We start from the raw sequence: 12,532 nt of genomic DNA, 5'->3' as shown, positions 1-12,532 counted from the left end.
CGCCACCAGGTTACGGCCGTTGTCACACACAACCATGCCTGGCTTCAGGTTCAGCGGTGCCAGCCACAGATCAGTCTGCGCCGTGATGCCCTGTAATAGCTCTTGGGCGGTGTGCCTTTTATCGCCTAGGCTCAGCAGTTTGAGCACAGTTTGAGCACTGCTGCTGTGCCCAGAGCTACCGACTGATGGCACCATGCCCACGGATGGTAATTCGGAGGAGGAGGTGGAGGAGGGGTGGGAGGAGGAGGAGGCATAGTAGGCCTTTGAGACCTGGTCCGAGAAAGGCCCCGCAATCCTCGGCGTCGGCAGTATATGACCAGCCCCAGGGTCAGACTCGGTCCCAGCCTCCACCAAGTTAACCCAATGTGCCGTCAGCGATATATAGTGGCCCTGCCCGGCAGCACTCGTCCACGTGTCCGTGGTCAGGTGGACCTTGTCAGAAACGGCGTTGGTCAGGGCACGGATGATGTTCTCTGACACGTGCTTGTGCAGGGCTGTAACGACACATCGGGAAAAGTAGTGGCGGCTGGGGACCGAATACCGAGGGGCGGCCGCCGCCATGAGGTTTCGAAAGGCCTCGGTCTCTACCAGCCTATAAGGCAGTATCTCCAGGCTAAGCAACTTGGAGATGTGGACGTTGAGGGCTTGGGCGTGTGGGTGGGTTGCGCTATACTTCCTTTTGCGCTCCAGCGTCTGGGGTATGGAGAGCTGAACGTTGGTGGATGCTGTGGAGGATCGTGGAGGCGAAGATGGAGTTTTCGTACGGGAGGCGTTTGGGCCGTGGTCCTGGGCAGGGGGCTGACTAGCAGATGACACAGGGGAAGGAGCAGTGGTGTGCCCGGCCGGAGGTGAACGGGCTTGGTGCCATTGAGTGGGGTGTTTAGCATTCATATGCCTGCGCATACTGGTGGTAGTTAAGCTAGTAGTTGTGGAACCCCTGCTGATCCTGGTTTGGCACAGGTTGCACACCACAGTCCGTCGGTCATTCGGTGATTCTTTAAAGAACCTCAAGACTTCTGAAAATCTAGCCCTCGCCACTGGAGCTTGACTACGGGAAACATTTGGTGCTGATGCACCAGCTGTCGCCCTGCCTCTCCATCTGGCCCCACCACTGCCTCTTCCAACCTGTTCTGCTATAGGACTTGCCTCCGTCTCAGAAGCACTGTGTTCACCCGGCCTATCAACCCAGCTTGGGTCTGTCACCTCATCATCCTCCGATCCCTCAGTCTGCTCCCCCCTCGGACTTCCTGACCTGACAACAACTTCACCACTGTCTGACAACCGTATCTCCTCATCGTCCGACACCTCTTTACACACTTCTTCCACTACGTCAATAATGTCATCATCACCCACAGACTGCGACTGGTGGAAAACCTGGGCATCGGAAAATAGCTCAGCAGCAACCGAACAAGTGGTTTGTGACTGTGGGAAGGGTGCAGAAAACAGTTCCTCAGAGTAGGCCGGTTCAAATGCCAAATTTTGCTGGGAGGGGGCAGACTGGGGGGAAGGAGGCTGAGGTGGAGGAGCTGGAGGAGTGCTGATTTCGGTGACATGGGTGGACTGCGTGGAAGACTGACTGGTGGACAAATGGCTAGAAGCATTGTCCGCAGTGCATGACATCACCTCTTCGCACTGTTCTGGCCTCAACAGTGCTCTACCACGAGTCCCAGTAACTTGAGACATGATGAACCTAGGGAGTGTAGCTCTGCGGCGTTCCCCTGCTCCCTCATCAGCAGGTGGTGTCTCACCCCGCCCAGGACCACGGCCTCTGACCCCTTCAGTAGTTGGACGCCCACGTCCACGCCCTTGTCCTCTACCCCTTGCCCTCGGGTTAAACATTTTCAAAATAGAAGTGTAAACTTTATTTATTTATTTTTTTTGTGTTTATTTTTATTTATTTATTTTTTTTTTTTAAACAAAACGATGCTATCCTATTGCTATGGCTAGTTTCTAACCTACACTGACAGCACACAACTGGATTTTGTGCTGTGCCTGATGATTTTGAGTTATAAAAAGAAATAAAGGTAAAAAAAAAAAAAATCAGCAGACTGTGCCTAATTCAAATCAAACCCCTAATAAATTATCCCACTTCGGTGTTTGAGGTGGATATGCGTGTCACTAAGCTCTAAACACAACGGTCGCAAGTCTCCCAGCAAATTCCTCACAATATGGTACTAGCTGCACTACTAATGCCAGCAAGCCCAGCCACAAGCAAACAAAAAAAAGGAAAATATAACGCTATTGTAGGCCTAAATAAGCCGTTTGGGGTTCTCCTATGGCTATTTTCTAGCCTACACTGAAAGCACACTGCTTTGCAAGATTACTTTGAGCTATAAAAAGAAATAAAGGTAAAAAAAATAAATCAGCAGACTCTGCCTAATTCAAATCAAACCCCTAATAAATTGTCCCACTTCGGTGTTTAAGGTGGATATGTGTGTCACTAAGAGCTAAACACATTGGTCGCAAGTCTCCCAGCAAATTCCTCACAATATGGTACTAGCTGCACTACTAATGGCAGCAAGCCCAGCCACAGGCAAACCAAAAAAAAAGTAAAATAAAACGTTATTGTAGGCCTAAGAAGGGCTGTTGGGTTCTTGTAGAATCACTCCTGCCTAACACTATTCTAAAAGAACACTCTAACGCTTTCCCTGACCAGCAGCAGCTCTCTCCCTAGCGGCATCCAGACAGAGAATGATCCGAGCAGCGCGGACAGGGGCTAGTCTAATCCAGGGTCACCTGATCTGGCCAGCCAACCACTGCTATCGACGTGTAAGGGTACCACGTCATGCTGGGTGGAGTGCAGAGTCTCCTGGCTTGTGATTGGCTCTGTTTCTGGCCGCCAAAAATCACAACTGCGGGAGATGCCATTTTCTCGAGCGGGCGAAGTATTCATCCGAGCAACCAGTTTCGAGTACGCTAATGCTCGAACGAGCATCAAGTTCGGACGAGTATGTTCGCTCATCTCTATTCAACACGTATAACAGGAACTCGAGCATTTTAGTGCTCAATCATCTCTATTCTTCCCCTTACACAGTGTAATATAGATGTATTACAATGTGTAATGTAGCCAGGTTCTGCCAGAAGGAAGGGACCCGGCACCAGGAAGCAGATTGTGCAGCCCTGGGCACTGGCAGTCTCGGGGCTGCGATCGGAGCCATGGACCCCCCGGTAAGCGCCCGTGTGGGGAGGGTCCGATTCTTGTGAAATGCCCTTAACACGCCGCGGTCAGCTTCTGGCACTGGCTCCGTTCAGGAGCCAGGGCCAGAAGTTTGATGTAATACTACTGCATTTTGTGTGAATGCAGTACTATTACGTCAAATGTCGGGAAGGAGTTATAGGGCAAATTGGATCTGAAATAATTATTATTGCTAATCCTGCATTAGATTCAACAAATCCAATGATCACCTCCAGCCAATTAGAGCTCTATCAGAGCTGGAACTTATTGATATTTGGCGTACACACTACCCCCATTCTAAAGAATACGCATATTTTTCTACTTGACATGGAACCTACCATAGGCTGGACTACCTATCTATTTGTAGAAAATTCAGCCCCATGGTGTGATCAGTATATATAGCTAGCATTCATATATCTGACCTTGCCCTGGTGGTGGCCTCATTAAACTTCCATAACATCCACAAGGGTCAATGGTGATGGAGATTCAACGATACAGTAATTGCAGACCCCTATCATAGGTCTATGATTGAGGCAAAACTGAAAGAACACTTCAGTAATACCGTTCCAGGAGATGTGTCACCATTAGCGTTATGGGAATACCACAAACTCATTGTTGCAGGTGAAATGATTTCAATAGGCACTTACATAAACGCTCGGTAAAACTAGATACAGTTTTTGTACAGTTATCATCCTTAGAATCCACCAAAAAGAGAGCAGAAGTGGCTGTCCTGTTGGAACTCCATGTCCTTAGTAACAAGGTAAAATATTTACTGAATATACAAAAATATAAAGCACTGACTAAAGACAGGTTCAAGCAATATGCCCACTGGGACAAAGGAAATGTCATTGTTCGGGGTCAGTGAACCCCTGGACCACCGCGGGAGGTGGTACCAGCCGACTACCTGGGACCAGAATCTAAGCGGGATGGTCACGCTGCGGCGTGGTGCCACCAGGCCATTACACATGTGAGACTAACCCGCGGTGGCAGCCAAGGTACAGAGACAGAGTCCGGACTCGTGATCAGGCACAGGCAGATAGTGAGGGCAGGCAGCAGAGTTGCAGAAATAAAAGATCAGGTCTGAGGTCACAACAGGAGATAAACATAGAATGTGAGCAGGAAGGTCAAAGGAACTATGCAGGGAAGCTTTCTCTAAGGCAATGAGTGCAAACATCCGGCGGGGAATGATGGGAGCCGCCGGTCTTCATGGAAACCCGGAAATGGGCAGCACCAATCAGCGGTGCGGTGCCCTTTAAATCTTTGAGTGTCGGAGCACATACGTCCTAGGGAGCGGCGCGGCCTATCCTGGATGGGAGGAGGTGAGTGTGGTCCGGGGTACAGGGCAGCGCTGCCACGGAGAGGGGCATGGGTGTGCCTGCGTTCCGAGGCATGGATCGCAGGGACACCCATGACAGAAAACATGATTATGACAGCCCTCATTCACATACAAAGTGATAAAGCACATATCCAGACCATTAAAGAAGAATCTAAGGGAAAGTTTAAATCCACTGAATCAATTGGGTAAGCTGTCCAGAAATTTTATGAATCCCTATACAATATCCCAAAACCCCCTCCCCTGAAGACTGTTGATGAGTTTCTATCTTTATGTCAATTACAAACCATACCCCAATCAGTGGCCGAAGCCCTGACAACCCCCTTTACCGAGGAAAAACTACATAAAGTGCCCTTCTCAATTATCTCTGGCAAAAGCTCAGGACCCCATGGGTTACCCATCTCCTACTATAAAATGTTTAAGTACATTTTTATACCGCAATTTAGCTCCCTTTGTAACTTCCTTATACAGAGCCGATACCTTTCTAAGCAGGCCCAAGAAGCTGTGTAGCAGTTACCATCCTATCTTCCTTCTAAACTGTGACCTCAAATGGTGGGCAAAAGCAATAGCCTCCCGCTTAAAACCTCTTTTCCCGAGTTTAGTTGGCGGGGAGCAGACCGTGATCATACAAAGTAGACAAGGTAAGGACAACACCTGTAGGCTCATCCGCCTTATTGAGCATTCTAAAAGCAAGCACCTGCCATTGGTCCTTCTTGGCACATATGCCGAGAAGGTCTTTGACAAGGTTTGCTGGAACTTCCTGTATGCCACCCTGGCATAGTTCGGAATTCTGCCTTTATTTATAACTGCAATCTCCACACTTTACAGTTTCCCAAATGCCAAGGTTAGAGTTAACGGGCCCCTGTCTGCTCTGTTCATGATACAGAACATAACCAGACAGGGATGCCCACTGCCCCTCTCCATATTTATACTAGTTATGGAGACTCTGAAAGATTAGGTTAACACCATAAGTACAAGGCATTTGATTATGAACATAAAACAGCATCCTTTGCGGAAGAACTACTTATACTTACCTCGAATCCGACCGTCTCCTTGCCAATCATCGGTCAGCTCTTTGAGGACTTTTGGGAACTTTATAACTTTAAAGTTAATATCTCAAAGTCTGAGATACATTACACCACTCTCTCATCAGCCTTGTCCAAGGAACTATATCTGAATTTACCATTCTGTTGACCCGAGAAAGCATTATATACTTAGAAATGCAAATACCAGCAGATCCTAAACTCAACCTATACCAACTCAACTATATTATCATACTCCAAGGGATCCAACGACAACTTACTTAATTACAAATCCCTTTTATGTCCTGCTGGGAAAATAGAATCTCCTTTAGTCAGACATCATCCCCAAATTTATATACCTTTACCAAATGGTTCCGATATAGCTGCCTATTTCTTTCTATAGTAAGATTCAAAAAGTATTCTCACTATTCCTATCGAAGAGCAAAAAACCCTGAATCTGAGCTAATATCCTCAGTTTGAGATCGATACACAGGGGTACAGGCCTCCCAGACCCTAAAGCCTATTACTAGACGTGCCTAATTTCAAGATGGCTGCCAATTTGCCAATCGCCGGATCATATCTTATACAAAAAGTAGAAAACTCCCTTTTAACTGCCGAAGGCAGAGCCATCATTTGGGGCCTCAGACCCCTACCCAACAACTCCAATAAATGTAGCGTCCTATGAAGAGGTCTGGGACACGTCCTCTAACATATTACAAAGATCTCACCGGCCTACTCAGATCTCAGCCCTTTAATACCACAAGATACCTATTAAAATACATCCCATTAAAGAGACTGTACACACTTTCTGAAATAGACTACGTTACACCTCATTGGCCACATTTTTTCAGAAACAAGACACAATAGACGAAGCACATAGACAGAAGGGTCTCAAGCTAAGAAATTTCCTACATTGTAGGGACTTCAAAGAAGTATGCTTAAAATTCCTGTCGCAACCAAACAGCTATTTGAATCCCACTTGGTTAGAGAAATTAGCCTCCGTAGTCTCCCTTTATAAGAAACTATTGTCAATGTCATACTCTGCAATTGTCCCATTACAGAACCCCTCTGCCCCCTATTTTTTTAACACAGTGGGAAAAGAACTGCAAGAGGTCTTTACAGAGGCAGATAGAGTAGCCATATTGAGAGAATCGAACGATTTTTCTAGGTGTATTAGAATTAGAGAAAATGTGTATAAAATAGTATCAAGGTGGTACAAGATGCCCCACTGGCTTCACCAGCAATTCCCACAAATAGAAGGCAAGTACTGAAGGTGCAACACTTCAGTAAGCACCATGGCCCACATATGGTGTTCCTGCCTCTTGTTACAAACATTCTGGAAAGAAGTTAAACTCAGACCTAAAACAATAGAACTATTATGTAAAATTTGGATACCTCGGCTTCCTAGTGTTATATTATTGGGAAAACCCGACCCTAACTTTACATTACAGAAAAATGACTTAACCACCATTCTTATATCAGCTGCCAAACTATTAATTCCACCCAATCACAAGACAAACTTGGTCCCCCCCTCTCTCAGTGGAAAGATAAAGTTTCAAAAATTTGAAGAGGGGGTTACGACACAAATTTCTGAAAATCTGGACACCTTGGTTTCAACACCAAACAAGTAATGCTACAGGTCTACATACCCCAACCCCTTCCTCTCCCCCCACCTAACAACCCACATATTTTGCAACTCCATTACACACACCCTATTTGTACTAGCTGAGAGGAAGATTGGTACTTCAGCCTTTACGCCCAATTACATATATTGCCTAAGTTCTTAAGTTCTTACGATCTTATGTTATTTTATAATTATCTTATGCATCAATGGCAACTGTTAAAAAAATGTAAAATTGTGCAATGCACAGCTTTGTATTTTCTAACACAGATGCCCATATTGAGTTTGTACTCAATAAAAACAGTTTTTGCCACAAATGTTACATTGAGTCTGTCAATCTAACAGAAAGACATTCATTTATAGACTAATAGTTCGTAGGAGATTTGTTTTGTATTTCCTGTATGGCTTTCCTAATGTCCTTATTCCTCAGACTGTATATAATGGGGTTGATTAAAGGAGTAAACACAGTAAACAGCAGGGAGAGGATCTTACTGATGGTCGAGGATTTTCCTCTTGTTGGAAGATAAACACTGAAGAGAGTCCAGTAGAAAATGGAGACCACAATGAGGTGGGAGCTACAGGTGGAGAAGGCTTTCTGTCTCCCGGTACTGGATGGGATTTTGAGTATGATAGAAACTATTTTAGCATAAGAAGTTATGATTATAATGGTTGGAATCATGAGTACTGGTATCCCTAGTAAGGAGACCTCAAGTTGAATTGGATAAGTGTCAGAACAGGCAATTTTTAGCAATGGGTTAAGGTCACAGAAATAATGGTCAATGATGTATGGACCACAAAAATCCAATGTTTTTGTCATTTGAACATCAATAATTGAAGCAGAAAATCCAAACATCCAACAGGAGATGATCAGTATCACACAACATGTATTTGTCATAACAGAATTATAACGGAGGGGGTTACAGATGGCCACATATCTGTCATAAGACATCACCATGAGGAGAAAACATTCAGATCCTTCTGACACACAGAAAAAATACAACTGAGTCAAACAACCTACAAGAGTAATGGTCCCCCCATTATTCAGTAAGATAAGTAACATGTTGGGGACAACAGTAGTAGTTAACAAGATATCACAGGTGGACAGTTGTGAGATGAAGAAGTACATGGGAGTGTGGAGGTTCCTGCTGGTGGACACCAGGACGATGATCAGAAGGTTCCCACATATTGTCCCACAGTAAACCATGAGGATAACACAAAACAGAAAAAATCTTAAAAATTTGCTGCCATGAAATCCCAAAAGAAAAAACTCTGTGACCCCAGTCTGATTCTCCTGCATCTAGAAGATAACCAAGGATTCACAGAAGTCTGAACATTTACTTTGATGAAATGGTCCAATGCTCAAAAATTCTCAAATGTTTTTAAATCTGTGTCATTATGTCTAGAAAACTCTGGAAATAGATTTTATCTCCGTGTAACCACCATGAAGATGGAATCCTCTATGTGTAGTGTCTGTGTGATTATGTGTAGTCACCAGACCCTTGGACATGTCCTGCAGTGTGTGTCCTGGTCTGACTCCTCACACCTCTATATATACACAGTAACAGCACCAGAGGCTATGGGGAAACTCTATGGAGAATAATCTGTGCCTCGTGTCTCCTGTGATCTCATCTCATCTGAAGACTAAATTATTGGCAATTAGTTGGTCCTCCCAAATTGCATGGGACAATTTTTTTCAGAAATAAATGAGAAAAACTAGAATTTCCAAGCTTAAAAAATAATGGAAGGGAAAAAAATATCTTATCTAAATACTGCCCAAAGTATAAGGGCTTTCACATATATACAAAAAGGATCCATATGACCTCACTGGTTCCCATTCATCATTAATACATAAAACATCCCTTCTAATTTTTGTATGGTAAAAATTATTTCATTGGTTGAGTAGAAACACTGTTTTGTGAAATAACTTGAAAACCATGCAGCCTATTACAGAAGTAAGTAATGTAAGAATTACAATACGAAAGCGGGACAAAACCTAAAAAGATTGCAGAATAATAAGAGGACAGAGAAATGGGTTACACAGTCACTTTCTTCAGGAACGGCCCCCTATTTTTATACCATACAATCCTCTATTATCATCAGTGCCATCACACTATCATCACACAGATTCCACAAATGCAGAATTCTGTACGACAGACATTGACAGTAGAAATATCAAATATGGGAGCTGTGATTCAACAAACACCCATAGAATCACCAATGACGGGTGCCCCACCCCACAAATCCAATGCCTTTCAAATATAATTACTTTAAAAGGATCGTCAGGTCGTCCAACAATTTTGTCAAACCCAATGACTCAAATTATATAAAACACCAATCTTTTTCCCAAGATTTAATTTCTAGCCCCCACAGCCCCAAACATGCAGCTACGAGACCGCAAGAAATGGTGCTTCAACGGCAAATGACCATATCTAGAACCCCTACAGATATAAGATCTCAAAATGAGAGAGATAACTTGATGATTAATCTCTCATCATATATCTAAAACGACAAAGAAATAAAACTTTTAAGGAAAGGATTGTCATTTATCCCCTGTCACGACTGGGAGTCTGTGGACCATCTGGACCACCGCAGGAGGTGGTACTAGCCGACCTGGGACCGGAGCCTAAGTGGAACCCGGTGTTCACCAGAGCCCGCCGCAAAGCATAATGGACTTGCTGCGGCGAGTAACCACCAGGTCGTTCCACAGATGCGACTAGCCCACGGTGGCTGCCAAGGTAGTAACACAGGAGACAGTCTGTACCCGGAGTGACGGCAGGAGAAAAGCAGTGGAAGGCACACTAGGACACACGTCAGGAATCGCAGGAGCTGGCACGGAGGTCAGGTACACAGGAACGGACTGGCACACAGGAACGCAGGACCACAGGAACGAACTGTCACACAGGAACGCAGGACCACAGGAACGGACTGGAACACAGGAACGCAGGAACGGACTGGCACACAGGAATGCAGGACCACAGGAACGGACTGGTACACAGGAATGCAGGACCACAGAAACGGACTGGCACACAGGAACGCAGGAACGGACTGGCACACAGGATTAGAGGAACGCAGGAATCACAGGAATGCAGGAATCACAGGAATCACAGGAATCACAGGAGCGCGTGCCGAGCCACGGAAGCTGCAGAGGACGCCGCTGGAGCCGGGGGAGGTGAGAGGAGCCGGGGACCGGACCCTGAGGCGGCTCGGGTGCTACCGCGATCCGAGACAGGGACAGTACCCCCCCTTCGGCCTCCCCCTCTTCTTCTTGGTCCCAAGAAATCTCTGGAGGAGAGTCCTATCCAAAATGTTCTCTTCGGGCTCCCAAGAGCTCTCCTCAGGCCCGAACCCCTTCCAGTCTACAAGAAAGAACCGCTTACACCTTATGGTCTTCATGTCCAGAACCTACTTGACTCCATAGACATCTGGGGAATCAGCTTCAAGAGCAGGAGGAGGGGATTGTTGGGAGAAGCGGTTCAGGATGACTGGCTTCAGGATGGAGACATGGAAGGAGTTCGGGATGCGCATAGATGGAGGAAGGCGGAGCTTGTAGGCTACTTGATTGATGCGCTTGATTACCTCAAAGGGACCAAGGAACCGAGGACCAAGTTGGTAGCTGGGTATCTTAATCCGGACGTATTTGGAGGACAACCATACTTTATCACCAGGAGAGAAGACAGGAGGAAGTCGACGTTTCTTATCAGCCTGGATCTTGGTACGGTCCATAGCTCTTAGAAGAGACTGGCGGTCTGATCCCAGACTGGCGGGTCTGAGGTCCTGCACCAAATCTTCTACTGCAGGGACATCAGAGGGAGTAGACAACGGGAGAGGCGGGTGAGGAATACGACCATACACCACAAAGAACGGAGCTGAGCCAGTGGACCCAGAGTCCAGGGAATTGTAGGAGAACTCCGCCCAAGGTAGAAGGTCAGCCCAGTTGTCCTGACGGGCTGAAACGAACTGACGGAGGTAACAGCCCAAAGTATGGTTCACCATTTGCACTTGATCATTAGACTGCGGATGGTAGGCAGAGGAAAAATCAAGGTTGACCTGTCGTTGATTACATAAGGAACACCAGAATTTTGATACAAACTGGACTCCTCGATTGGACACGATGTGTAGTTGAAGACCATGCAGTCGGAAGATGTGTTTGATGAATAGACTGGCAAGCTGTGGAGAAGACGGAAGACCTGGAAGGGAAATAAAATGGGATATCTTTGAAAACCGGTCCGCTACCACTCAGATGACAGTACTGCCTGAGGAGACAGGCAGATCGGTGACAAAGTCCATTGCCACATGGGACCATGGGCGACTTGGTATCGGCAGCGGCAGTAACAGTCCAGCCGGTTTAATACGGGAGGCTTTGTTACGGACACAGGAGGAGCAGGATCCCACAAACTCGCTAACATCTTGGAACAGGTCTGGCCACCATTAGTAGCGGGAGATGAGGGCCATGGTGTGTTGCACCCCTGGATGCCCAGCCACATGGGAAGAATGTCCCCAAGATAAAATCCTCTTCCGGAGAAAAGGTCTAACATGCGTCTTGCCGGGAGGTAGCTGCCGAAGATCCACTGGAGCTGCAACAACAAGCTCGTCCGGAGAAATTATGTGTCGAGGAGCCGGTTCTTCTCCGACAAAATTTGAAGCCCGGGACAGGGCATCGGCCTTGACAGTCTTGTCCGCCGGACGAAAATGGATCAGTAGGTCAAAATGGGAAAGGAACAAAGACCACCGTTCTTGCCTGGGATTCAGGGGCTGGGTTGTCTGGAGGTATAACAAGTTTTTGTGATCAGTGTACACACTCATAGGATGGAGAGCACCTTCCAGAAGATAGCGCCATTCTTCTAGCGCAAGCTTGATGGCTAACAGCTCCCTGTCTCCAATCAAATAATTTCTTTCCACTGGGGAAAAGGTCTTGGAAAAGAAGCCGCATGTAGAAGTTCGGCCCTTAGGCCCTTTCTGGGAGAGCACTGCTCCAGCTCCTACGGAGGATGCATCCACCACAAGATAAAAAGGCTTGTTGGTATCAGGCCTAGAGAAAACTGGTGCCGAGGCAAATGCGGACTTCAACTTGGAAAATGGCTCTTCAGCAGTAGGAGACCAGGCACGTGGATTGGCACCCTTCTTAGTGAGTGCCATAATGGGAGCCATGACAGTGGAGAAGTGGGGAATGAACTGTTGATAATAATTTGCAAACCCCAGGAATCTCTGTATGGCTCGGAGACCTCCTGGGCGTGGCCATTGAAGAACAGCAGACAGTTTTGCGGGATCCATCTGAAGGCCTCTATGGGAAATTATGTAACCCAGGAATGGAAGTCTTTGCTGGTGAAACTGGCATTTCTCCAGTTTAGCGTACAGATGGTTGGCACGAAGTCGACCAAGAA

The 12,532-nt window shown here is 46.4% G+C and overlaps 1 protein-coding gene across 1 annotated transcript; it reads right to left on the bottom strand.

The window, feature by feature from the left end:
• Positions 1–7,515: 7,515 nt before the first annotated feature.
• LOC140128661 (olfactory receptor 5V1-like) lies at positions 7,516–8,448 on the bottom strand. Its single transcript, XM_072150360.1, has one exon. The coding sequence runs from the start codon at positions 8,446–8,448 to the stop codon at positions 7,516–7,518; it is 933 nt and encodes a 310-aa protein (XP_072006461.1).
• Between the last annotated feature and the right edge of the window lie 4,084 nt (positions 8,449–12,532).

This window comes from Engystomops pustulosus, chromosome 4, assembly GCF_040894005.1.
Source record: "Engystomops pustulosus chromosome 4, aEngPut4.maternal, whole genome shotgun sequence".
Lineage (NCBI taxonomy): Eukaryota > Metazoa > Chordata > Amphibia > Anura > Leptodactylidae > Engystomops > Engystomops pustulosus.
This window is presented reverse-complemented; position numbering and strand designations above follow the sequence as displayed.